At 40.7% G+C, this 27862-nt stretch overlaps 1 protein-coding gene across 1 annotated transcript in view; it reads right to left on the reverse strand.

The window, feature by feature from the left end:
* Positions 1–27862, reverse strand: part of HDAC9 (histone deacetylase 9) — a 642497-nt gene that overhangs the window by 19909 nt on the left and 594726 nt on the right. Inside the window, exon 25 of the mRNA XM_067562102.1 lies at positions 5669–5802. Coding sequence (XP_067418203.1) covers positions 5669–5802 — 134 coding nt within the window. The remainder of the gene's footprint in view (positions 1–5668; positions 5803–27862) is intronic.

Raw genomic sequence — 27862 nt, forward strand, 5'->3', positions numbered from 1 at the left:
CTGGTATGTCCTCTGCTACAAGGATCCTGCTGGGTGGAAGGCAGTGTGGACTACACTTTGCTGCTCCCTCTGAGCAGGAAGACATCTGCTACTAGTTAGCACTTGCTACAGACCATGGGACACATGCTACAGCATATGGGGCTGGCTAATAGATACCTCCACTAAACGGTAGATCTTTCTTCTTGGGGACAAGGTGCATAGGGTACTAGTTAGCACTTGCAACAGACCAGGGTGGCATTTGCTATAGCACATGGGGCTAATAGATACCTTCCCTAACCCATAGACCATTTCTTTTGGGGGACAGGATGCATATTGGTTTGGCTCAACTCCTGTGTGCTAAGGAGAGATCCTGCATGGCTGCTTACAGTGGGGAGTGGGAAGGTAAGCGTTGTGGAGGAAAGAATTAAGCCCATGACTTCAAACCAAATAGTGTGAGGGAAAGAAGATTTAGCACAGGGGTTCTAAAACTGGGGGTTGTGACCCCTCAGGGGGTCGCGAGGTTGTTATGGGGGGGTCACGAGCTGTCAGCCCCAGTACATGCCGGTAAAAGATAGCATGGCATGGGGGAGCAGTCATCACTTTTTGGGGGGTTGTCACAGCCTGAAATATTTTCAAAAGGGTCCCTGCAAAAAAAAGTTTGAGAACCCCTGGTTTAGCAGATCTGTCACTGCACAGATATACTAGCCATCGCCTACTATGACATAGTGATGCAACGGCCACAGAGGCTATTCTAGCCCAATGACTGGAATAGAAGCCATGGTGCAGGTCCACATTTACTCCATGGCCTGGGCCTAAGATTCTCGCTGCTGGAACCCTCACTGAGTTCTTCAACACCCAGTCCACTTTCTTGGGCTTAGAGATGCAAAGAGAAATTTAACCCATAAAGACAAGCCTCAGTATATTAATGGCAGCCTTAAGTCTAGGAATATATATTGCATAAAGTAATACATTTAATCCGTGATAGAAAAGATATGAGTTCCTCTACAGGCTAGTAATGGAAGTCGACAGGGAAAAGCAATGTTCATAAGAAAAGGAGGGAGCTGAATTTTCAGTGCAAGGCTGCATCATCATCTCAACAGCTTCCTGACTGAAAAGTAATTTTCTTTTTTCTAATTAGCTAAAACCATCACTTCTTTTGTTTTGACAGGTGCCCATGTAATGGATGTGTTCTAAAACCACTAACAGAAGACATTTAGGACATTTTACAGCAACTTAACCTCATCCTTCTTTCTTTACCTGCATGAAGGATTTCACTGTTTTCATTTTGGATTTCAGGGGAATCCAATTGCTTAATCACTTCTCGCCTCTTGGGAAGATTTCCTTTCTAGGAGGCAACCCAGGGTGCTTCTAATTAGCTTTGCAATATAGTTCAGTAAATTGTCTCTAAAGGAAACTCGAGTTTTTCTTTTTGTGCACAAAGTATGAATGATGAAAACTGAAATTTAGATCCATTTACGTCTATGTTTATGTCTACATTGTTGACTTTTTGTTTCATTTATTGTCTTTACAAACAACCAAATGCTAAGCTAAGTGTTTCTGATCAAAAAGAACCAGTGGCTTTTATTTTGTAGAATTCCATGTATGTCTCTGTGGAATTTCCAAAATTAATGTTCATAACACTTCTGTGGAGAAGTTCAGAGATATTCATCACACATTGATTGGGCTGATAGCTCATTTAAATGCTGAGCTCTTCCAAGAAAAAGAGACCTTCTGAAATGGATTTTTTGGTTAGTCTTCAAAGTCAACAGTTGCATGAAGGACTTTCTTTTACCATGCTCAAATTATTTAATGAAGGTTAATTCAATAGCATATTCTTTTCATACTGACCCAACTCATATTTATTAAGGGAAAAGTAAAAGATATCTTGCTAAACAGATCACTTTCATGAAGGACACATGTAATCAAAAGCAAGTTTGGGTGTGTTTTTTTTTTTTTGGTTTTGTCTATTTTGGGTGTCAACATGTTTTTCTTGCAGGGATTCGGAGACAAATTAGTTAAAGTAAGCATTTCTAGCTTGTAAGTCTGTTGTTTCATCTACATGTCTCGACTGGCTCCCTACGAAAGTTGGAAGTTACTGCTAGTTTTACAGTTACTCTTTTTGTTATATGTTATTCTGTGGATAATAGGACATACGAAGCAGTGTATTGCTCTACTGACAGGTCCCGGCCAAGAACAACATAGGCAAAGAAAAAAGAATTAAAAAAAAAACCCTGCAAAATGTTTATGAATTCTAATCCTCAGCACATGAATAAATACAACTGACAAACTGCAGAGTACCTTACAAAGGCCTTTCCTGACCTTTCTAATTTGAGTTCAATTGCATGTGCAGAGTTTAGAAACCAAAGCTGGTCTTGCCAATGTTTTTAAACTATGGTTGCAGTAGGTACCATTATTTGTGAAAGTGAAGTGCCAGATAATAAGTTATAATTACCCTATTAATCACCTGTAAAGAATTGCATTCAGGGAAGAATGCATCTTCAAATTACAATAATTGGTGACTTAAAGGAACCAATTTTTTCTGCCCTTGACCAGAGGATACTTTGTAATTGGCTGTGCAAACCTGCAAGTATTCTGTTGAAATGAGGCAATGTACACCATATATATGCTATGGTCCAAATCCTCATCTAGTATAGATTGGCATAGCTCTATGGAAATTGATAGATCTGTGCCAATTTACACCAGGTGGATATCTGGTCCTATATCTATGTCTATCTGACCTTCCTTTTCAGCCTACCCCACCTCGGCAATACCTTTAGTCACAGATTCTCTGTGAGCAGACAGCAGTTTCCTATGGTGGTGGTGATGACATAGTCTCTGAATCTTCTTTCTCCAAAATTAGCAGGAGCAGTATTTGCTCCCTCTTTGCTGTAACACAGTTCAACTTTGGTTTGGAGATGTGTGTCTGCCTGTTTTCTGCATGTTCCTGGCTAGATTTAATACTTTGAATATAAACATGCTTGCACTGTAAATTATAATGTAAGTATACATGAGAAGAATATTTATTGTGTGAGATCTTTCAAGATCTTAATGTTCATCTCTTTTCTCAAGTGAATTATAATGCATGTGTGCTCACCCTTGTCTTCATCTTCCAATATTAAAAGTCTTTTCTTCCATTTACTGAGCTATATTTTGCAAACAGATAGACCCATTGAACCACCCAGCCTACCATATTGGCCTCAGATTACTGGTCTCCCTTAATAGCCAATAGAGTTAAGTCAATATTTCGGTGCACTCACACGTTAAGTCACAGTGAAATACATTTCATGTCTGTTTCCAACAGTAGGTATTTTTCTGAGAATGCAGAGGGTGAGCAGCTGTAGAAGCAGTTGCAGGGGTGGTCCAACTTTAAAACAAAACAAGGTCTTCCTCACAAAAAGGCAGCGTCACCAAAATGGTCATAGCTGGCTGCGGGGGAGTCAGGCACCTGTCATGATGCTGGGAGCATAGATTCATTAGCATCATTCATCTCCCCATGAGGCTGCAAACCTCAGAGAGATATCTTAAATGCATCTAATTTCACCAGGGCCAAGCAGAAATCAGGCTGGCACATCTCCAGGCCAAAGCTGGGCAAGGTTGCACAGTGAGAACTTTGCTGTTGTGGCTGATTTTGGAGGAGGATTCAGAGGATGTGCCACTGTCACCCCCACAAGAAACTGCTGTGTGGGGGTATGAAATTCATGAATGATGGAATCGGAGAGGATGGAGAGGAAGGCAGGCTGATCAGGAAGGGTAACAAAATCTTATGACTAGGATTTTCAAACTGGGATGCCTGAAGTTGAGCTTCTAAATTCATATCTCAGCACAGAAATAAGGGTCCAGATTTTCGAAATCATTGAACATCCATCGCAAAAGGACATACTGGATGCTCAGCACTTTTGAAAACCTCTATGGACCATATCATAGGTCACTCAGTGTGGAAGCCAAGTAGGACTGAATATTCTGCTATGGCATGCCTGTTCCCTTAGAGCACAAGAGGATGGGGAGAAGAGAGACCTCTCCAGCAACCTTAAACAAAAGGTATCATTTTTCTTTGCTCATCCTTTTACTGTAGCACTCCCTTAATGTATTAATTCTTACACTGTCCCTGGTGCCCAAGGGAGGATGCTGAGGAACTCTTTGGGGTTGCCCAGGGGAGCTTCTTTGCTTTCATTTCCTGTTCCCAAGAAGCTCTGTAGCTCCTTTTCCTGAAACAGGTGCCCTGTACCTTCTGAATCAGGCTATTTGTTCTCAAGACAAGCTACTATGGTGCATAGCCAGCCCATGCAACCTTTTGTGGCTTATGTCACCTATGTTGCCATATAAACTAAATTAAAGACTTGGCATATAGTACATTTTCCTTAACCTGCAAAGGAAAAAATAATGGGCTTCTGTCCTTTATAGCTTCTTTGTGATACATAAAGATAGCCTAAAGGTTTTGGTTCAAAGTAGGGGAAAAAGGCATAGGATAGGGGGTTTTCCTGTCTGTTTTTAACATTACAAATTCAGTCTTGTCTACTTTGGAAGTTTCTATGGACTCTGGAGAATTGGTGACATTGAGAATTCACCTGAGCCAATAGATTGAAAACTGAGCAATTGAAAGGGGAAAAGGATTTTAAGACAAACTGTTTAAAACAGTTTGTTTTTGTTAACACATATTCAACTCCAATGCTTAAAGAACATTTGGGAGAAACGATGCCTTTGTTAAAGGTTCATTACCCTTACCCTTTTGATTCAGGTCTGAGAGGTCCCAATACATATTTTTGAGACTCTTAAGAGGTTTTCCAGCAAAACTAGGGAAAGCCTGATGTGACGTTTTTGTTATCTTTAAGGTAAAAAAACAAGCAGAAAAAAACCTTTTAGGCCTTCTTTACACATCATAAAAAAACAAAAATGTGCATAAAGGTTTTTTAAAAGTCCTTCATAGGTGACCTTACAGGTTATAAGCAATTTCTACTCTAAGAAACAGCACGTCACACCAATCTAATAGGCCTGAAATGTTGCCCTGAAAAGGAATTAGGAGACTAGTAAGTGATATACACTAAAGAATACTCAATTTCCAGTAAAAATAATGACTTGCAACACTTCTCCCCACAACAAGATTTCACAGACCGTAGCATGAGAACATGTGACAGGCTCACAATTTATGCGAAAGGTATGTTATCTTTATATATTTGATCTTTTGTATGTGTCTTCAGCAGATTTGCCATTTATCATTTTCACCCCAGAGTGAGCAAATGAAGAGAGCAGAGATTTGCCAGTGGATGGTAGAAAAAGAAGTATCAAAATACTGCAAGGAAATGTGCTTTTGCTATTTTCAGTCCAAGAAATTACCAGCTCTCTTGAGAGAAGAGCCTGTTTTTCCACAACAGCTCGCTCAAGCACTGGATCACTGATGAGCATTCAGGGATGTCAAGGCAGGTGCTCAGCTCCCTGAATGTCAGTGAGGGGAGCGCTGTGTATTGAGTTCTTTTCAAGATCAAGAATAGTTTTGCAAACCCTAGAGATTCATATAAACATCTGATTGTGGGGTGCTTATCAAAAGCAAAATAACTTCCAAAGACACGTGCAAAAGGCACTTATTTCTACATACATGAAAAACTCTTGCTGTCGTGTTTTATCAAAAGAAAACAAAAGACATAACTTTTCAAAAACATGCACTGTCCTCTCAACCCTTGGACTTGTCTTTTACCTCATTGCCTAGAAGGGCGTTTATACAGGCTTCAGATGCATCACAGATGGCGGTAAGGTCATGTCCTCCCTCCAGCGCCAGTACCACTCGACCAGCCGCTAGCTTCAGCAACTGCTTTGTTAGGTGACCAAAACCTAGCAGTCAAAGACATTAGTGCAAATTATTAAAGCAGACAGATATTAATGACATATTTTACATCTATTGTATCAGAAAGTAGGAAACATAAGGATCTTCCACAGAAACATAAGGTCAGAACCATGGTCCATCTAGTCCAGTAACCTGTCTCTAACACTGGTCAGTATTAAATGCTACAGAGGAAAGTGTAACTGTGACCCTAGGCGCCACTGTGTTCACACCCTATGGCCTACTGCAACAATATTTGTGCAAAATATGCCTTTGGTGAGGTATCATATGGAATCTAATAACACACTGGTTATTAATATCTTTGTAAAATGCATGTGTTAGTTATATGTGAAGCTATGAATTTCCACTGTGTGACATTACTAGAACATGTTTACAACCAGACAGGCTACCCAAGGTAAAGGTGATAAGCAGGTCTGTCCTAGACAAAGGATTGTGGGTTTACCCCAGTTTACATATTAGCTGTAAACAAAAGCAGAGGAGTTTATTCTGATCCTGAACTCAAGAGACAGTGAATTAACATGGTTCCTGCACCCCAAAGAGACCCAGGACACTGAATCTCCAGGAGGCTTTCCTGACTTGTAAAACAAAGCCATCCCATTGGGGATGTAAGGAACAGAGAGAGAATCCATCTTTATCCTTCACCATAGGAGACAAAAAAAAACAAGTGGTTTGAGCTCTGTGACGAAGCCTGATCAGGCTGGCTAGTAAAAGCTGAAAAGGAGCCTGTGAGCAAGAGAAACCATCTTGAACAAAGACTGATTAAAGACTAGATTAAAATTTAGACTTTTAGATGCATGTTTTCACTTTGTACAAGGACCAGCACAATGGGGCGCTGATCTTAATGCACTACCGCAGTGTAAAAAATAAATAATAATATATGTTCCTTTTTGGTGTTTGTTAAAGCCAGGCACTAACAGCAATCTCTGGAACCAGGCTTAGTGCAGGCTGGAACTGTTCAAGGTATATCAGACAACTCTGTGAATGTTCCTCAGTACTGATCCACAACACTCGAGCTCTGTATCACAACCAGAGGTGGCCAATGGAGCTCCGTTGTATCTATCTTTATAGGGATATTCAACTAAGGTGATACCACCACTTACATTTCATCTGTGATTAAAGTTAGCTGAAATTCTTTCAGTTTTGCCTCATCAAATTTCATGAAAAGATGGATAATTTTGGGGGGAAAAATTTTGAAAATGGTAGTATAGTGTAAGGGTAGTTTATACTTTTGCTTGACCTCCCTTCCAGTGGTTAATGGCAGGTAAGGCCTTGAGACTTTTTAAGTTAAATACACAACACACTTGCAGTGCGGGTCTTCTATCCGTTCTGCTCTAGTTGCTCTAGAGTGGCCTCTACCATTTCCAGAGCACTGAATGTCCCCTAGCTTTAATAAACATACTGGCAAGACACCCAGTAGATTGAGGGCTCCAGAAAGACATTTTTGTTGTGCTCCAGTGAGGACGGAATGCAGAAATTTGACATTGCGCTAAATGAAAAATATTCTAGCGAAATGTTCTGGGGCACAGACTGAAGCCCTGACCCTGCAAGCATTTACACAGATGCTTAACAAGTAAGCACATGAGTAACCCCATTTATTTCAAGGCAACATATAGTAAGCATGTCTATAACTGTTTGTAGGATTGGGGCCTTAATGATTCCACCTTTTGCCTAAATGTTCACAAAATTCTACTTGCCACACGTCCCAGGGCTGATCTCAGAACTCTTGAAGTGAAATGTTCATTCTTTAAACCATTTCATAACCTATTGTAGCTCTCCAAAAACTACAGTTTTGACTCTACCAAAGCCACTACACTGTGGTTCAAATTACAAATGGTTTGAAACGAATCAAAATTTTAAAGCTCTCACTTAAGCTCAACCTTCTGTCACAGGGGGCAAAAAAGCTTTGCAAAAAGACTAAATTTAGCAGGCTAATAAAAATGAAGGAAGGAATGGAATGAGGATAATCTTTGATCGTTAGCCAGTTTCCACTTCCTTTTACCTAGAAGGTTTATTTCTGTCTGCATGTACACATGTGATCTTCAGACTCATATCAAGACAATACCAAGAGCAGTACCATGAGATGTACACATAGCATTTAAAGGAAATGAAGAAGAATGAATAGTTCATGGACTCCCCCCATCCACATACTGTACAACTCTCCCTTCAGCTTCGTGAAAAGTGCAACAGGACTTTAAGATGCTATTATCCCTTACAGCTTCTGTCAGAAGAAAAAAGTTCTCCTGAATCCAATACCCCTGCACAGTTTGAAAACAATATACGACCACAAGGGTCACTGCAGTGACAGCATAATTTTCTGGGGCAAGGGGCAATAAATTCAGAGTCTTTCCCAATAGATTTTCCTTCTTTTAGAAAATTGTACACAGTACTTCTGATAGACATCATTACCAAGTTAATTTGTCTGCTTGCCTTCCTCGTACTACTAGCAAATATCAATGTTACAGTATTCACTACTGACTTACCAGGAGATGTCCGTACAATCAGCCACACAACACATATCACTCAGAATACAATTTCAGGATGGAATTAATTGGACAATAAGAGCAAAAATATGGTAACAAGATAAACGGTTGCCAAATGAAACCATTATGGAGCGGACTTTTCTTCAGTGCAATTACCCAGAAAGTCAAGGTGACTTGCTGGAGTGAGAGGAAATGACTTTAGCCAACAGTACCAATGTTTCTTACGACTGAATGAGTTACGGAAATTCTTAACAAAGAAACTTGGATCATGTGCCACTATGGCAAGCTTAGAAAGATATTAGCTTCCTAAAGGAAATTCCCTGGAGTAGAGAAGTAACGAAATGGAAATGAGGAATCCCAGTCAAGTAATGGTTTTAAGATGGGCTGTAGTTCATGCCATGTAATTAAGGAGGGGACGTGGCCGGGGGAGAAACAAGCACTGTGAAAAGAAGCAGTCATGTCTCCTGGCATAATGAGACTGAGCATGTCTCTGAATTCCCAGAGTGACCAGCATTGGGATGACTGGGTCAAGGAAGGGGTCAGACAAGCATTTTTAATCCTAAACCTTCAGATTCACATGAATCCTCAAAAAATCAACAGCAGATTCAATTCTTGGCCTCCCTGCTGACATTGCTGACGATGGTGCCAGTTGTGATGGTGGCTTCAAAAAAACAATTTCAATTTGGCCTTGCCATACTGTAAAAGGGTTGGCTTTTCCAGTGGTATATAAGATTTATACCATGACAGCATTTTATGTGAACCGAACAGGTTCCTTGGAGGTTTAAAATGGAAAGTCACATTAAAAACACTAAGAGCTTAATTTGCAGCCCAACCTTAAATGGGCATCCTTTCTGAGCCTGCAATTTGGCAGACAGAAAAAATTGCAGGGACAATTCAGGCCATTTAGACATCTAAGCATGTGAATTGGTGGGTGCAGTCTATTACTTGGACGCATAAATGGCTTAATTATGCCCACAATTACTTGCGTTCATGAGTGAGGGTATTAAAAGAGGATGTCATTTTTAAAACATCTAGCCCGTTGGATGTTAAAAATTGATTGTTTCAAGTGGATAAATAATAATGTAAATATTAAATACTGGTTGGTATTTCCCAAATGCTACTGTGAATGTGCTGCATCAGTAAAGTTGGTAATACTTACACAACAGTAGCCAGATTTTTAAAATTAGCCTTTTTTTTTTTTTTTTTTTGGTGCCAGGAAACTTTGAGTATGGTTTTGTGCCAACAATTAGTTTCAGGCACAATTTAATTTATACACTGAAGTTCCTGTTTCCCTCTCAAATCAGTACTTAGATGTCTAGGTGGGGTTTGCAAAAGTGCTTAGCATTGGCTAATTATGAGCCTATTGAATTCAATGATAAAACTTCCATTGACTTTAGTGGGATCAGAGTCAGAAAAGTGCTGAGCAGTTTCGAGAATCCCGCCCTCTAACCGCCTTAATTTTTGCCAACAAATAAATTGTGGATGTTAAACTGTGCCCACAATCTGTAGACACAAAAAGGAAGGGTAGATTATGGCCAGGTTGAAAATCAGACCCTGTATGCTGCAATTTTTTTCTTTGGAACATGTACAAATTATAAAAATGTTGAGCAGTGGAACTAAACAATGACGGTGTAAACTGCAAATTGTAAATGTGACACTGAAAGACATGGTTAGCTATATACATCAAGATATACACTTGGTGGTTGTTGTTAACTACAGACCCATTCCTGCAATGCACATGTATGCACGTTTAACTTTACACACTCCAAGGAGCCCCATTGACTTGAACTAATTGTTCATATTAATTCTCCTTTCCATCTCCCTGCTCCCTCCCCATATTCTGACTAACTATAGCACTGGTTAAAATTTTGACAAAATTCCCAATAAAAAAAAATCACAAATTATTTTCCCTTTGTCTCCAAGCTTTATACTTTAAAGTGGGCCCTAGTAAGAGATACTGGATTCTAATGTAGCAAACAGGATACAATCCTAGGCAGGGGTAAACAGCCTGCCATATTGCTCCTTAACAAAAGTCAAAAGCAGGTATGTAAAGATACTCCATGAAGAAGGGGCTTGCACAAATGAGCAAGCTGCCTGGCGGTCACCCTCAAAGGAGAATCTAGCACTATGATGTAATGAACTAGTGAGTAGGGAGCAAAAAATCAGGTCATTTCCTAATGTTAACCAAATTAGCTCACCCAGCCATAGGCTAAATCACATAATTTTCTGATATTGTGTTACCAGATGCCTTACATTAACAAATGTTAATAAAGTCTTCCTGTAGTCACTCTGACAAAGAAATATTTGAGAATAGATTGTATCATAAATTGTAACTATAGAAGAGATCATAAGTAACATTTGTTAATGCACTGCATCTAGTGCTCCTCTCTCCAGGCAGATGGGAGAGTCACATGTGGAGGGGATGCTCCAGGCCAATGTGGCCTTACATTTGTACAATGTACAATGTACTTACATTTTCCATAAACTGTAATATGTATAATCTCTATTCTCTAATCTGTGCATGTTCAACACTCGTATTCAATAGATTCATTGATCCCAAGGCCAGAAGGGACCATTGTGGTCATCTAGTTTGACCTCCTGTGTAACACAGGCCACAGATCTTTTTCAAATAATTCCCAGAGCATGTCTTTTAGAAAAACATCCAAAATTGGAAGTGATGAAGGATCTACCATGGTCCTTGATAAATTGTTCCAATGGTTAATTACTCTCACTGTTAAAAGTTTACACTTTATTTCCAGTCTGAATTTGTCTTGCTGTCATTGGATCGCGTCATACCTTTCTCGGCTACATTAAAGAACCCATTATTAAATAGTTGTTCTCCATGTAGGTACTTATAGACTGTAATCAAGTCACTCCTGAGCCACCTCTTTGTTAAAATATATATATTGAGCTTCTTGAGTCTATCACTATGAGGCATGTTGTTTCTAATTCTTTAATCATTCAGATCGCTCTTCTCTGAACCTTCTCCAATTTATCAACATCCTTCTTGAATTGTGGACACAGTATTCCAGCAGCAGTAGCACCAGTGCCAAATACAGAGGTAAAATAACCTTTTTATTCCTACTCGACATTCCTCTATTTATGTATCCAAGGATTGCATTCGTCCCTTTGGCCACAGCATTGCCCTGGGAACTCATGTTCAACTGATTATCCACCACAACACCCAAATCTTTTTCAGAGTCACTGCTTCCCAGGATAGAGACCCCATTCTGTATGTATGGCCTACATTCTTTGGTCTTAAATGTATACATTTACATTTAGCCATATTAAAACTCATATTGCTTGCTTGTGCCCAGCATATCTAGTGATCCAGATCTTTATATCTGTTCTCTTTATATTTACCAATCCCCCAATTTCTGTGTCATCTGAAAACTATCAGTGATGATTTCTTGTAGAACTGATCCCTGTAGGTCCCCATTAGAAATACACCCATTCAATGATGGTTCACTGTTACAATGATATTTTGAGACCTATCAGTTAGCCAGTTTTAAATCCATTTAATGTGCACATGTTAATTTAATATCTTTCTATTTGTATTAATCAGAATGTCATGCAGTACAAAGTCAATGCTTTACAGAAGTCTAAATATATTACAGCAGCACAATTACCTTTATCAACCGAACTTGTAATCTTATAAAAAAATACCAAATTAGTTTGACAAGCTCTATTTTTTATTAATCAATCAAGTTCCATATCATCTGTTTCATTATCTTGCCCAGAATCAATGTCCGAGTGACAGGCCTATAATTACACAGGTTCCTGTTTATCCTTTTAAAATACTGGCACAACATTAGCTTTCTTTCATTCTTCCTGCTGTTCTAAGACTCACTGATAATCAACATTAACAGTCCAGTGAGTGCCTCAGCCAGCTCTTTTAAAACTTTTGGATGCAACTTATCCAGACCTGCTGATTTTAAAATGTATTATAATAGTAGGTGCTGTTTTACATCCTCCTGAGATACTAGCAGAATGCAAAGAGTGCAAGTTATTATATGATATGATGACATCATCTGTTTTTTCCCCAAATACAGAACAGAAATATTTATTGAACATTTTTGTCTTTTCTGCATTATTATTGATAATTCTATCATTTTCATCTAGTAATGGAACAATACCATTGTTAGGATTCTTTTTGTTGCTAACATACTTAAAAAAATTTACGGGAGCTGTGCTTGCATCAGGAAGGATAGCACCTCAACAGCATACAAGGAAGACAGATCTATCTTGTACAGACATTGTTCCCTGCTATTCGCTAAAAAGATGGGGTGATGTTACAGACCTGGTCCTGACCCACTTCTCTGAGGGGTGGTTGGTGGAAGGAGGAGGACCCACTGTGGCCACTGAAGGATGGTGGAGCTGCTGAGTTACCCAGAATTCCTCTGGAGAGGTCTGCTGCAGCAGGGCCTTTTTGCACCCCCTCCAGCATGGGCAGTATCTTAAAAGCCACAATCCGACCCTAAATTACTAGCAGAAAGCTGATGATCTCCTCTGGCTGTTCATTACAGTCTGGAAAGAAATACTCCCAAAACACAAAAACTCCACAGTCTCTGTCCTGGACCTACAGGCATGTATTTAACTATTATTTACCATTTAATCATGTCATTACTCTCTAATTTACTTGAGAATGTGTTTTCCTCTCATTAAAACTTTTGTGATGGTCACTGCCAAGAATCTACCCACCAGTGTTCTGCACTCTATCCTTGCGGTTCTTTCATGACTATTTGATTATTTTTCATTGATATTATTCCAACAATAGCATCTAAAATTAAGTGGGTCAGTTTTTACATAACTTCCTGAGTCATCAGGCTACGTGTCCTAAATAAATACGTCCACACAGCAGTCAAATGATAGTTGACCCTTCCAGCGCCGGGCTAGAGCTGAAGCACTTTGCAAAGCTTGTCCTGTGTTAGGAAAACAAGTTATTCTCTTAGGGCTTGATCCTGTGCATTTACTCAAGCAAAACTTCCTCTGAAGTAAAGCAGAGGTTTGCCTGAGTCAGTAGGATCTGGGATTTGAGGGAATGAGGGGGAGGGTATTTAATGCAAAATACCTTTTTATGAAAGATACTTTCCAAACAGCTGAAGTTCTTAATTCCAGTACTAAAATACATGAGTTTAAAAGACAAATATCTGACCTCCATGCAGTAGCTGGTGATTTCATGTTTTTAATACCACAGAAAGAAGCTCAGTAACACTTTAATTTATGTCTCAAGCAGGCATTTAATTTAGATTAAATTAGATACTAATTGTTCGTTAAATAAATATCAACATTCTCAGAAATGTATTTTTTGAGTAATAACAATTTCTATAATTGATGTTTTATTGCATGGTTGTTAGCAGCTGAAAAACATATCACTATAGGACTACCATGTACATATCTTACATTATCAAATATCTATGAGGTACATACTTCAGGAGACACAAGACAAATAATACTGACCAGTCTCACCAAATAGGTTCTGGAATGAGGGAGAAGAGTGGCACTAACTAAATGGAGCATGCAGTAGCTGGCCTGCCACCATTGGGCATGATGGCTTGGGCTTAGAATCATAGAATCATAGAATATTAGAGTTGGAAGGGACCTCAGGAGGTCATCTAGTCCAACCCCCTGCTCAAAACAGGACTAACCTCAGCTATATCATCCCAACCAGGGCTTTGTCAAGCCTCACCTTAAAAACCTCTAAGGATGGAGATTCCACCACCTCCCTAGGTAACCCATTCCAGTGCTTCACCACCCTCCTAGTAAAAAACTTTTTCCTAATGTCCAACTTAGACCTCCCGCCCTGCAACTTGAGACCGTTGCTCCTTGTTCGGTCATCTACCACCACCGAGAACAGCCTCGCCCCATCCTCCCTGGAACCCCCTTTCAGGTAGTTAAAGGCCGCTATCAAATCCCCCCTCACTCTTCTCTTTTGCAGACTAAACAAGCCCAGTTCCCTCAGCCTCTCCTCATAAGTCCTGTGCTCCAGCCCCCTAATCATTTTGGTTGCCCTCCGCTGCACTCTCTCCAACTTGTCCACATCCTTTTTGTAGTGGGGGGCCCAAAACTGGACACAATATTCTAAATGCGGCCTCACCAATGCCGAATGGAGGGGAATAATCACTTCCCGTGACCTGCTGGCAATGCTCCTCCTAATGCAGCCCAATATGCCATTAGCCTTCTTGACAACCAGGGCACACTGCTGAGTCATATCCAGCTTTTTATCCACCGCTTCTGTCAGTCTAGCTAGGTACTTTGATCGGGGGCCCACGTTCTATGAGCATCTGCTTACTACTCCTTCAGTAAGGAGCAACTTGTGCACCTCCACCACAAGGCGACCCTTTTGGGCAGCACAGCCAAGTGCAAGTGGCAAAGAGAGTGCATGAGGGAAGAAGAGGTTTCCCTCCACCTCTTCCCTCCACTGTCTTTTGCACTGTCTATGATATGTAATATATAGATGAAATGAATGGGAAGATACAAGGGAACTATTATGCTTCCAGTGCTGTTATGACATTAAGTTTGTAACTAAATACAGTGGGAAAATGTAATGCATTTTATTATTGTTTAGGATCCAAAGTACACAATATGGCTAAAACTTTCACAGAGATATTTATAGGCTAAAGAGAAAATGATGGTTTTAAGGAAGTGTTTAAAGAGCAATTGCCTCAATGGCTAAAAAGAGAAAGAGAGTTCTAGAAGGGTCAGCCAGAACAAGAGGGAGTGACCTTCTGAACAACAAACAAGGGTCCACATTCACAAAGAGAGGGAAGAATTGCCAGGACTGGAGGAACTGATGGAAAGTACTGTAAGTGACTACGAAGACAAGAGAGATAGAATGGAAGGAATAAATGGAGATATCTAAAAACCAGAACACCAGGCTTTGCCACTCAGGGTAATAAATCTTAGGACTAGGATTTAATGCCACAGCTATGTGTAGGGGTAAGTTCAGAGCCCCACCAGCCCAGGAGAGAGATAGGTACAAACTCTCCAGGTGCTGCTCCAAGCACAAGGAGTGATGGTGAGTCATTAGACTAGCACAGATTGCTCCACCCAGTGCACTGGTTCAAGGGGTGGTCTTCCTCCTTGCCTCTTTTCAAGTGAATTGCTGCTCGTGGAGAACCATGAGTGATGTCAATGAAGCTACACTAATTTACACCAGCAGATGATTTGGCCGACTCAAATTATTAGTCTAATACTGCAAGATGTTATATATCTCCTGTGGCTGCCCAGGGACATCAGCACCCACTGACTTAAATTAGAGCTGTAAACTGTTACCCTCAAGAAGCAGTTAGAGGCAAAAAGACATCCTTTTAAAATTGGAAGTTAAATCCTACTATGGAAAATAGAAAGGAGCATAAACTCTAACGAGTCAAGTGTAAAAGTATAATTAGGCAGGCCAAAAAAGAATTTGAAGAGCAACTAACCAAAGACTCAAAAACTAACAGCAAAAATTTTTTTAAGTACATTAGAAGCAGGAAGCCTGCCAAATACTCAGTGGGGCCACTGAATGATCAAGGTGCTTAAGGAGCACTCAAGGAAGATAAGGCCATTGCGGCAAAGGTAAATGAATTATTTGCATCAGTCTTCAATGCAGAGGATCTGAGGGAGATTCCCACACCTGAGCCATTCTTTTTTAGGTGACAGATCTGAGGAACTGTCCCAGATTGAGGTGTCATTAGAGGTGGTTTCGGAACAAACTGATAAATTAAACAGTGATAAGTAACCAGGACCAGATGATATTCACCCAAGAATTCTGAAGGAATTCAAAAATAAATTGCATAACTACTAACTGTGATATGTAACCTAACATTTAAATCAGCTTCTGTGCCAGATGGCTGGAGGATAGCGAATGTGACTCTAATTTTTTAAAAAGGCTCCAGAGGCAATCCTGGCAATTATAGGCCGGTAAGCTTAGCTTCAGTACCAGGCAAATTGATTGAAACTATAGTAAAGAACAGAATTATCAAACACATACGATTTATTGGGGAAGAGTCAACATGGCTTTTGTAAAGGCCACCAATTGATTAACATTCTTTGAGCGGAGGTCAACAAACATGTAGACAAGAGTGATGCGGTGGATATAGCGTACTTGGACTTTCACAAAGCCTTTGATAAGGTCCCTCACCAAAGGCTCTTTAGTAAAGTAAGCAGTTATGGTATAAGAAGGAAGGTCCTCTCATGGATCAGTAACTGGTTAGAAGAAAAAAAACAAAAGTTAGGAATAAATGGTCAGCTTTCAGAATGGAGAGAGGTAAATAGTAGTGTTCCCGAAGGATCTATAATGTTCAACATATTCATAAATGATCTGGAAAAAGGAGTAAAAAGTAAAGTGGCGAAATTTGCGGATGATACAAAATTACTCAGTATAGTTAAGTCCAAAGCAGATTGCGAAACATTACAAAAGGATCTCACATAAGTGGGTGACTGGGCAACAAAATGGTAGATGAAATTCAATGTTGATAAATGCAAAATAATGCACATTGGAAAATATAATCCCAACTATACATACCAAATGATGGGGTCTAAATTAGCTGTTACCGCTCAAATAACTGATCTTGGAGTCACTGTGGATAATTTTCTGAAAACATCTGCTCAATGTTCAGTGGCAGTCAAAAAAGTTAGCAGAATCATTAAGAACGGGATAGATAATAAGAAAAAAATATCATAATGGCACTATATAAATCCATGGTATGCCCACACCTTGAATACTGCATGCAGTTCTGGTCACTCCGGCTAAAGATGTACTAGAATTAGAAAAGATACAGATCAGGGCAACAAAAATGATGAAGGATATGGAACAGCTTCCGTATGAGGAGAGATTAATAAAACTGGGACTCTTCAGGTTGGAAAAGAGATGACTAAGAGGGCATATGATAGAAGTCTATAAAATCATGACTGGTATGGAGAAAGTGAATAAGGAAGTATTATTTACTCCTTCATATAACACAAGAACTAGGGGTCACCCAATGAAATTAATAGGCAGCACATTCAAAACTAACAAAAGGAAGTACTACGTCACACAATGCACAGTCAACCTGTGGAACTCATTGCCATGGGATGTTGTGAAGGCCAAAACTATAACTGGGTTAAAAAAAGAACTAGATAAATTCATGGAGGATATGTCCATCAATAGCTATTGGCTATGATGGACAGGGATGCAACTCTATGTCCTGAGTGTCCTTAGCCTCTGATTGCCAGATTCTGGGAGTGGACAGCAGGGGACATGGATCACTCAATGATTGCCTGTTTTGTTCATTCCTTCTGAAGCACGTGGCATTGGCCACTGTCAGAAGACAGGATATTAGGCTAGATAGACCATTGGTATGACCCAGTACAGTCATTCTTATGGTCTTATGTATGAACATTAAGTAAAATACAGAGGGCCAGATCCTCCAGTTAGGCTGAATGTTGCTTGGGGTAGGACTGGTGAAGTGGAGTGGTGACTTTAAACCAACTTGGCAGCCCCAGAGCCTGTGATCAATATCCTGTGTAAACCAGATCAACTTCAGGGCTGCTCCAATCTGCATCAGCTGTCAACGGCTCTCAGGGGCTGTTCTGGCAGCCAGAAATCATCAGGGGATAAGGAACATTCTGGTGTGCCCCTTATCTCCCTGCCATGTATATCCCTTGCACATCCCCTGCAGAGGGGCTTGGTGTAAGAGCTGCTGCTATGGTTGTCCTGTGCCACTGGAGAATTCCACTACACAGGGGGAAGATTCCCATGGTCCTTCAAGCCAGGATCAAGGCAGCTTTACACCATAAGAGTGGCATACAGCAGCCTTTAGTGTGAGTGAGGATCTGGCCCAGAATGCCTAATTGAATTGAATCGATTTTACATAGTTTGATTTTAATTGCAGTGCTTTCATAGACATTTAACATATCCACAAGGCTTGTGGAACTAATATAATAGGAAATAAAATAATCCTGTCATGCCAACAAAGTAGGTCTAAAAGATAGGACTGCACTGGACGTGAACCTAATATGAAGTGTTTGATAAAAGCGCTTGATTCTTAGCTCAGATGTAGAGCTATATTCACCTGCAATTTGTAACATCAGATATCATTAGCATATATCCAGTGAAACCAGGGAACTAGATTAGGTTTGGAGGATATTACTATGATATCAATGCTACTGCCCATACAATCAATTTAACAGATTTTTAAATATAAAGGCAGAGTCGTAGCTAGCATAAACTGGTGTATCTTAGTTGAAGTCACTGGATCTTTTCCAATTTATGCCAGTTGAGGAGCTGGCCCTATTTTTTTAAACTAGTAAAAACCTAAATTAAATTGGTTTTGACTTGACACACGAGAATAACACTATGATGCTGACTTAAGCCCTCAGCTCAGAAATTCAGAATTGATTGGTGCTGAATGGAGATGGTCTACAGAATTCTGCCCAAAAGGCAGAATAGGCTAGATACCTGCTGTGTGACCTTTCCAGTGTGTGCAGTTCGCTAATTCTGTGAACTAAGGCTCTCACTTTGTCATGTATTTACCGCATAACACCTACATATTGCATTCAATTAAGGAACAGAGCCTCACCTTGTGTAAAGCAGCTGAGGATCTGTCCACCTTATGTAAAATCATCCACCCTGCTGAGACTACAGCAATACAATGTGGATGGGTTTGCAGTAAGCAGAGAACTTCAGAGCGAATGTTGAATTTCCTGGCTCAGATCAGCACCCACTCTCCCGGTGAAGTCAATGTGAGTTGGTCCCTTATATTTAGTAAACTCCGTTTCATACTAGCAAGAGAGAATCAAGGAAGTGCATTTCTAAGGAATTACTCTAGGTAGTTAGTCACTTTGTCTCTGGCTTCATGCCTTTGAACTCCACCTGACATCTGTTATCATAACTCAGAAATGCACTGCCTGTCATTTCTTATTGCAGAGGATATGTGTAAAATTCAGCCAAAGAGAGGAAACTATGTTGAAACTGGGTTTGGGTCTGACTCTTCAGAGTCCTCTGATTAACTGTAATTTCCTAATAAAATACACTGAGCAGTTTTCTGCTGTGTTCTGTTACAAAGATGTGTAAGAATGAAGGGTTAGATTCTGTCTCACATGACAGCCCTTTGTGCCTCTCAGATGGTTCAAAGGGTCTATAAGGATGCTCTGAAAGGGCAGATAAGGATTCCCCAGTGTGAGAGAAACCATGGCTGGCATATGAATGACATAGCTGGATCTATACCACAGCCTCCCAGCTCCCCAATGTAGGAATCAGGTCAGAGTCTTGTCAGGTATATTGTTATCAGACAGCAGAGAGTGGAAGAGCCCAGAGGCTGGTCTAACGTATGCTAGAGACCAAACCAGTCACCAGCTGCCCCAGGGAACACACAAAGTTGGCATACAACCATCTGGACGCCAACTGAGTACCTGTGCCCCACAGAGCTGGACCAGAGGACTGGGACCAAGGTTCAGAATTCACTTCACTTTATTCTGATTCACAGTCAGGTAAACTTAATAGAAAATGTTCTTCTTTGCTACTTCCTGAGTAAAACATGTGACTTATCTCCACCTCAGATGCTTTGGATTTTAGAAAATCTAGAACAAGGGTTTTCTAGTGTTTTTCATTCTGCAGACATGTACAGGAGAGTAAAATCCTTCCACAGAACATCCCTCTCCCAGCCTCCAACATACAGATCTCAAATGTTCCATTCTGTGCACTACTGAAAACCAGTGAGTCCACTGACCACAATTTGATGACTGCTATTCTCAGTATTTACAGCTTTGTTAGGAAATACCCATCCACTAGTTTTCTGGTTTATCAAAGGGAAATTTTGAAATAGTGCTGGCATCCAGTTACATATCCCAACAGGACCTCCCGATGAGAAAGGTCTTGAGGCAGATGAGCAATCATCTACTACTACCCTCTGGGTCTCTCAGAAAGAGAGGAGTGGAGCCACTCAAGTTTCTGCATCTGCACCACTAGGGTCTGCAGACAGGTTAATGTCCTCTATCTAGCTAGGCCTCTGTCACCAGAGTAATGGAGTAGTGTCACAGGCAGCTGACAGATCTCTAAAAAGAAATCAGTAGGGATGCCTAATCTTCATTCATCACCAAAAGGATCAATCAACCATGCTGTTTCTGTACCAGATCCAGGCCTAAACCCAAACAGACTGGTGTGGAGCTGACCTGAGGACTCTAGGTATTGCTGCAGCTGCAACCCCACTGCCTTCTCAGTACTTCTTCTTAATAGCAAAAAAGTCAAGATGGGACAATAATCGGATAGTTTCTCAGTGTTAAGAGATGGCTTCTTCAGCAACAATAACAATAGCTTCCTTAAAAGAAGAAAGCATCTTGTCTCCAGCAATCAACTACAATTATAGCCATCATGTGTCTGCTGACTTTTACCAACTAGAAGGTACAAGGACCTACCTCGCAGATTGAATCCTGAAGGTCTCCAATAGCTCCAAGACCTTTGTGAACAGCACATGCTGAATTGCAGCAAAGAAGACTGCATTTGTCCTTCCCTCAGACACAGCTATGCAGCCACAGAAGCTGAAAGTTCGATCCCATGCTAAGAAATCCTATTTGCAAAGCAACTCAAAAATTCCTGACAGCAAGAAGTCTTTGACTCTTTCAGCAGGTCCAAACAGACAGGATCAACCAAATTTTTCTAAAACTGGAGCAGTTCCACAGATCAGAACTTTTCAGTTGCTCTACTGCATGCGGGAAATTATTTTTCCCTTCTCAGTTTTGGCAGAACTACTTAGTTTCATTTTATGGGAGAGATAGGCATGAACCAAAATTCCAGATCTAAACACACCCTGCTTTTCAGCTCCAAATTTCACAGCTGGACCCCATCCCTGTAATACATGGGTGTGTGAGACAGAGAGAGAGACAGAGACAGAGAGGATGTGGGTGTGTCAGAAACGGGATGTGTGTGTGGTGTGTCAGTGAATGAGTATGACAATGAGTAAGTGTGTGTGTTTGTGCCAAAGAAACAATGTAAGCGTGTAAAAGAGAACACTGGATATCTGAGTTCCTGTGTAGATGAGCAAGAGTAGAAATGAATGTATGTATGGGGCCAGAACGATGACAACTACATTTTCCTGTACATCCATCATGAGATTTGGAAGGAAGAGGGAGCAGTGAGGGCTTAGAGATAAATCATTCCCCTCTATTTCTACAAAGAGAGGGGACCTAGATCTCAAGCATCTCCCCTGGGAGATGAATAAGGGGAGATGTTCTGCTAGCTCCTTTGTAAGTGGTTCACATGGACTGAGCAATGTGTATTTGAAGGAAGTGGGCTGGGGCAGGAGGTGGTGGGACCTGGGAAGGGATCATGAGAGATACTTTCCAGAACATTAGCCCTCACAGGCCCATGGGGCGTCATGAAGCAGGAAAATGCTGACCCAATCCAGCACCCAATCCACCACACAGTAAATCACACTTTCTGAGGGAGAATTCAGGGGCAACAATCAGCAGGGAGGTCCATGGAACTGTGCTGCCATAGAGGCTTGAGGTCAGTGTTGAAGTACAGGGCTTCTGGGGATCTTAGAGGACTTGTTTAGGGCCAAAGCCCCAGACAGTTCCATGGGAAGCACAAATCCCACCTCTCATCCAGACAATTCCAATGTAATCCGGAGTAGACAATCAACGACGACTTTCCTATGGACGACTGAGTCTACTGACCACCTCGCTTACTCACTTTGGAGGGGTGAGTTGGTACCAGTCATTGTTACCAGTTGTTTACGCAACTCTTCTTCATATGCCATCCAGTGTGGGGAGCGCTCCTGGACCTAAGCTTTGCTCATGCTGTCTTTGACCAAGTGTAGGAGAAGTCCTTATCAGATACATCCATTAAGTCTTTACGGGTACGTCTTCACTGAAGGGTTAGCCTGGGTGATCGGCACCAGGCAATCAGGTTAGCCGGACCTGGCAGCGAACAGCCACAGTGCAAGTCGTACCCAAGTCACTGTGTCCTCACTGGTCCTGCATGTTCTTCCATGTGAGTTGGCAGCATGACTGGGGTCACAGCCCTGGGTTCTGTGTGTTGCAGTAAGCTGAGCTGCTGTCTTTGCCAGTGAATTTTGGGAGAATGTGTCTGTCATTCTGGGCACATAGGAAGGAACTGGGGGATTGGACTATCAACATTTGCATGGCTCAGCCTGCATCCTCACTGCAGAGTGGGCGATTTACCAGAACCTGAGCTCTAACCCACATGCCCAGCTGTGCCAACTAGCCCTGGTTCAAAGCATCTCTTGATATGGGTGAGAGGTTTGTGTGCGTAGACAGGAGAGGGGGTAGGGCCAACTCCTGAGTAAGAGTCTCACTGAAGACATACCATAATAGTTGGACCCTTGACAAAGAGCATGTGGCCCAAGAAGAGATCTCACCCTTTGTCACTGCTTCAGTTATGCTTAGTATCATTACTTTAGTCACGTTAGTCGGTAGGGGACAATGTAAATCTGGAGTAATTCCATTGACTACAATGGATTTACACCTGTGTAACAGTGGGCAGAATTTAGTCCAATAAATGCAATATCTGTCCCATTCTTTAATCATCATAAAACTAACCCTGGAAATTGTGTGTCACAACTATGTTCAAGCCAAAACAACAAAGAGGCATGTTTCGAGAACCAGAATAGAGACAATAGCAAGCACAAGATTTTCTTAAGCTTCTGTAATTACATCTACACGAGACAAAGCTTTTTTCCAACAGCATCCAAACTTTGGTTCTAGAGAGCTGCAGGGCAGCTGCTCTTTCAAACTTGTTGCCAGGTATGTTTTTACACATTGTTATTGCTCTGATGCCTCACGGTACAGAAGCTCAAATTAACTCTGATGTACATGAATCCCCAAAAGCTAGGGAAAACAAATACAAAAATAAATCTGTTCCTTTCCTTGGCTGTGATTCCATCTGCAGGCTGACTCCACCAGTACAGTGACCCTCACACACAGATCGCCACTCCTGCAAAACCTTCGAAAGTGAAGCAGAAAACTTTTTTTTTAAAATGAGCCCAGTTTTTTGCACCTACAAAAGTGCAAAGTGCTGCATTGGACATAGCTCTTGAATTGCTTTGGTGCTCTGCTCTAGTAAGGTAACAGAACAGAACAGAAATCTTTGAAGGTAAGTAAAGAAAGAACTGGTTTTCCACGTTAAAAATGATTAATAGTAACAGTAGCCACTGACACCAACACACAACTATCTGTACATCTACAATGTGCTTTATAAGACATCGAATGAGATACAGTAGCTGCTTTGAAAAGCTTACAATCTAACACATACAGACAAAACATGAGACATCCTTGAAAAAAAGGGAAGGTGTGACGAGATCAATGGTGCAGAGGCTAATCCTGGAAAGATTCATGGAAGAAAAAGAAGCTGAGTAAAGCAACTGAAGCAGAAGAAGGGTTTGTGGTGGACAAAAGCATTGTCCAAGTTTTGGTGGCAACAGGACAGAAGATGCAGGACCAAGATGAGGTGAAGGGAATAGTAAGGAGTCATGACTAGGAGCAACATAAAAAGGGAGAAGGGCAGTAAGAGGATGAAAACAGAAGCCTGTGGAGCACAGGGGAGGGGCATATGTAATTTGTAGGGGATATTTTTAACTTTGTAGGCACAGCCTTGCATTGTGGCCACCTCATCTTAAAGGGCGCTCACACCCTTTTAGAGGGTACAGCATACAACCCCCCTCTGCAGCCAGACAGCAGCACTGGTTGGTTGGTTGGGTGGATGTGTGTAGTGGGGATATGTGGCCCTGTTTCCTCCCTGCCCCTTCCTATGTACCCAAGGAAGCAGAGAAGGAGCAATCCCTGTGTTCTTTGAAGAGGGGGTGACTGCATTTCTTCCCGATTCTTATGCACACTGTGCTGTGGATATTAGCTCATTGCAACACATTCTTGCCCTATTTTGGACTGGGATAAGGCAGAGACAGAATTGTACTTTTAGACTGAAATATTGCCGGCCCTGCAAGATTAGCACAGGTCTTGGAGAGTGAACTGTTATATTCTGCCTGGCACATTATCGAAGATTTTTAAACTAAAATTCCATTTGCAGGGCCACCAGGGCAGCCCCCTTTCACCTTCTCCTTATCAAACTTTCTTCAAATTAGGCCCACACTTAACCCGGCGACCTGCACAAAGGCAGTCCTAATGACAGTAGCTGCTAGTAGGAGAAGGCTGTTATCCCAGGGGAGGGACTGATGCCAAGTCCTGGTGGTAGTTGTGGAGGAAGCCCAACCCACCTCTCTCTCTCTCCCACCACCTGTGAGATGGAGGAACTCCTCCTCAGAGGGGGAAAGGCTGTGGGGGCCCATGCTGGGTCTGGGATGCTGGGAGGAATCTGGCCCAGCACTTATTCTCTCTCCCCTCCAGAGATGCCGGGGCATGTGTCACTGGGGCTTGTGCCAGATTCTGGAGGAGCCTAGCTCAGCAGTCTCTCCCACCCAAGTACAGCTGCTCTGGCAACTCCCAGTGCACTGCCTGCAGTTGCCGCTTTGGTGGTAACATGGGTCTAGCTTTAGGGTGTTTATTTTGCCCTACTGCTAACATTTTACTGAGGAATGAAAGTGAGAAAAGGGAAATGGCAGTTTTTAACAGCTTGTAGCGTAGACCCTCATCTGGTATAAACTGTCTTAGCTTACTGGATCTGCACCTAGATCTCAGCAAAAGCTGTGCAGAATTTTATGGGACAAAGAAAAGGCACTTGCCTAGACTGCGGGCGTTTTTGCTGCCAGATACCAAAGGTCCGCTGCAAATAATGGAGGTGTGGGAGCTTCTCAAAGAAAAGGTCAGAGGAATCCTTTAAAACGGAAAGTGTTAGGCAACCTAAATAAAGGGTTGCTACAGTTCTCCCTCAAATGATGGTATTTATATAAGAACACACTCTTTGTATTTATTCCCTGTCAGACAGACTTTCAATTAATCTTTAACATCTTTTCTTTCCTCAGTGAAAGCACATCACTTTCATTACACTGCTAGAAGTTGCACAAGTGCACGGAAGCAGTGATAGACCTCTTGACTTGGGTAAGGTTCTTCAAACCCTTACTAGAAAATTTACCATGAACAAAAATGTCACTTCTAGATCAGTAGTGCCCACTAAAAACCTCGAAGGGTCCAGGATCAAGCAAAAGCTTGGGCTGTCCTGAAGTTTGTATGTGGAAGAGGTGAGAAAAATTAGCTAGCACATAGTCAGCAATTAACCTAGAGATATGCTACAAATGGTCTCCAGCCTGACAGGCTTTTGTGCAATGCAAGCTGAATGCTTTTTCAGGGACCAATCCTGCTCTCGTGAAAGTTTTTTCCCCACTGACTCAATGTGAGTAGAATCAAGCCTCAAATGACTACAGCTGATTGAATAATACATTTGCCAATAAATTATCCAACAAATATAGCTCTGTTTTATGTTCACAAATCATTCCTGAATGTATTTATTAGTATCTGCCAAATAATTTGGAGAAACAACCTACTGGTTGTTTGCAAATTGTTCGCTTTGACCATTCACCAGTAGTTATTCATGCAAATGGGCGGTCACCAAACTTACACAGTATTGTTTCTGCTTCTTGAGTGGGTATCTGAAGCTTTATACACAACAGAATAGTGAATAAAAAAGACAGTGTAAGTAACAAACTCAAATATTTCAGTTTACACACATACCCAGGTATTCATACAGCCACTCCTCACACATTAAAGGGAATCAAAGCTGGTGCTTGTAAATATTCCTGAATAGGAAATTAAAAGAGGAAGATGGTTGGAGTAGACAGAGATTTGAAATTCAAACACAGGTTTTCTGACCAAAAAAAACCACTCGCATTCAACCAGCTTTAATATTAATCTGTGTCACTAACCTACTTTTCAATCCACTACCAGATGAAACATAAAGATGACTTGGCAGAACAACAGCAAATGATAATTCTACAAACAAGTACTGTGTAAAAAAGGACATACCAGAGGTCCCAATATTGTGATTTGGTATGTGCAGATGGTCTGGTATACCCACATGGAGCCCTTCAATGAGGAGATAGGCAGATGTGTCGTTCCCTTTAAGTACAACAAACTGTAGGATAGGTGCCAAAGACAGTAACAGAAAATGCATCTGTAACTAGAGCATGTCAAAATATTTGAAAATTTGAAGGCTGTTTCTTTTCTTTTTTTTTTTAAACAAAACCAGCAAATTTTCACAAACATTTTTGTGAAAAACTCATCCCATTTTTTATCCAGATCTATCAGTAACCCAGACTGAAAAACATATTTAAAATAGGAACATTTTATTTTAACTTCATAGCTGCACTTCCATTCTTTGTTTCACTTCTTAACCCTGGCTGTCAAACAAAACGCTGGCAAACTGTGGGTAAATTGAGATGTTACATAGTTCATATTCACAATCAGACAAATCACTGAAAATTTTCATTTTCCTTCCTATGAGCCTGCCATTCTACAAAACAGCCAGAAACAGGTGTTTAGACATATTCTGACAACTTCTCTTTCTCTATTATTTTGGTCTTTACATGGTTGATAAAATAAGATCAAACAAATAAGGCTGATTTCCAAAAACAGAAAACAAAAAAACCACACACCTTTTAAGGAACTGAATGAATCAAAAGCAATTCTGGGTCAATATGGGAGTTTAAAAAGCACATTTATTTACTTTTAATTGTTGTGCTATCATACATCAGCACTGAAGGCCTGACTCAGAACACATGCAATTTCCCTTGGAAGTTTTGGCTGCTTTTTCAACAATGGCAAAAAAAGATATAATGAAATTAAAGTACAACACAACTCATAAAACTGGGCTATTGTGCTCTTGATTTACAAACTGTTATTTCATGTTTATAAACAAACAAACATCAAATCCTTTTCTTCTAAACTTAGTTCTCTTCTTTCTTCCCCTTACCACAGAATGAGTCTTTCTGTTTTTTTAGTTTAATTCACTGAAAACAGTTTACTGTAGCTTTCTGAAGATAAAAACGGAGCAGAAAATCTGCAGGGTCTACACATGTCAAACCCTTATCGTGTCAGTGTTTGCAGTACCTCCTGTACCATATCCTGAATTTGCAGGATAGTTGAATGAAACAGGAGTGTACTCAGTGTTCTTGGTCAAGTTACCTAGCACTGGCATTTTCCAAGGCTGTGCATGAAAGCTGATATTTATAGTTACTCAGTGTTATTGGTGCTGGTTTAACAATGCCATCTATATGGCTTTGAAGCATATCTGAATAATAATCATCTATAAGCCTTTGAAGGATGAAAATTCCATGAATGGAGAGGAATTATTTTTTAAGGAATATCTATGGAGATATAACTAGGAGCAAATGAAGAATGAATATCTAAGAATATGTCCTATTAGTTAAGTTAAAGTGGACCAGTCTCCCAAAGAAAATTGTACAAGCACCATTAATGAAATAATTTAAAATTAGAATGGAAAAGACATTCAGTAATATGATATATAGAGGAGGGAATAATCTGGTACTAGCAGAACAGATCTTTTCTACCTCTATCTTCTTTGATTCTGTGATTATTTATGGTTCTTCTCCAAAGCAGTCTCTTACAAGCATGAATTTTTCTTAAAGAGTGATGCAAAAACCTGAGAACAACCAAAATCACATATGATATGATATGATAT

This window comes from Emydura macquarii, unplaced genomic scaffold (assembly GCF_026122565.2).
Source record: "Emydura macquarii macquarii isolate MOO-44397 ecotype Brisbane River unplaced genomic scaffold, CSIRO-AGI_Emac_v2 contig_2422, whole genome shotgun sequence".
NCBI lineage: Eukaryota > Metazoa > Chordata > Testudines > Chelidae > Emydura > Emydura macquarii.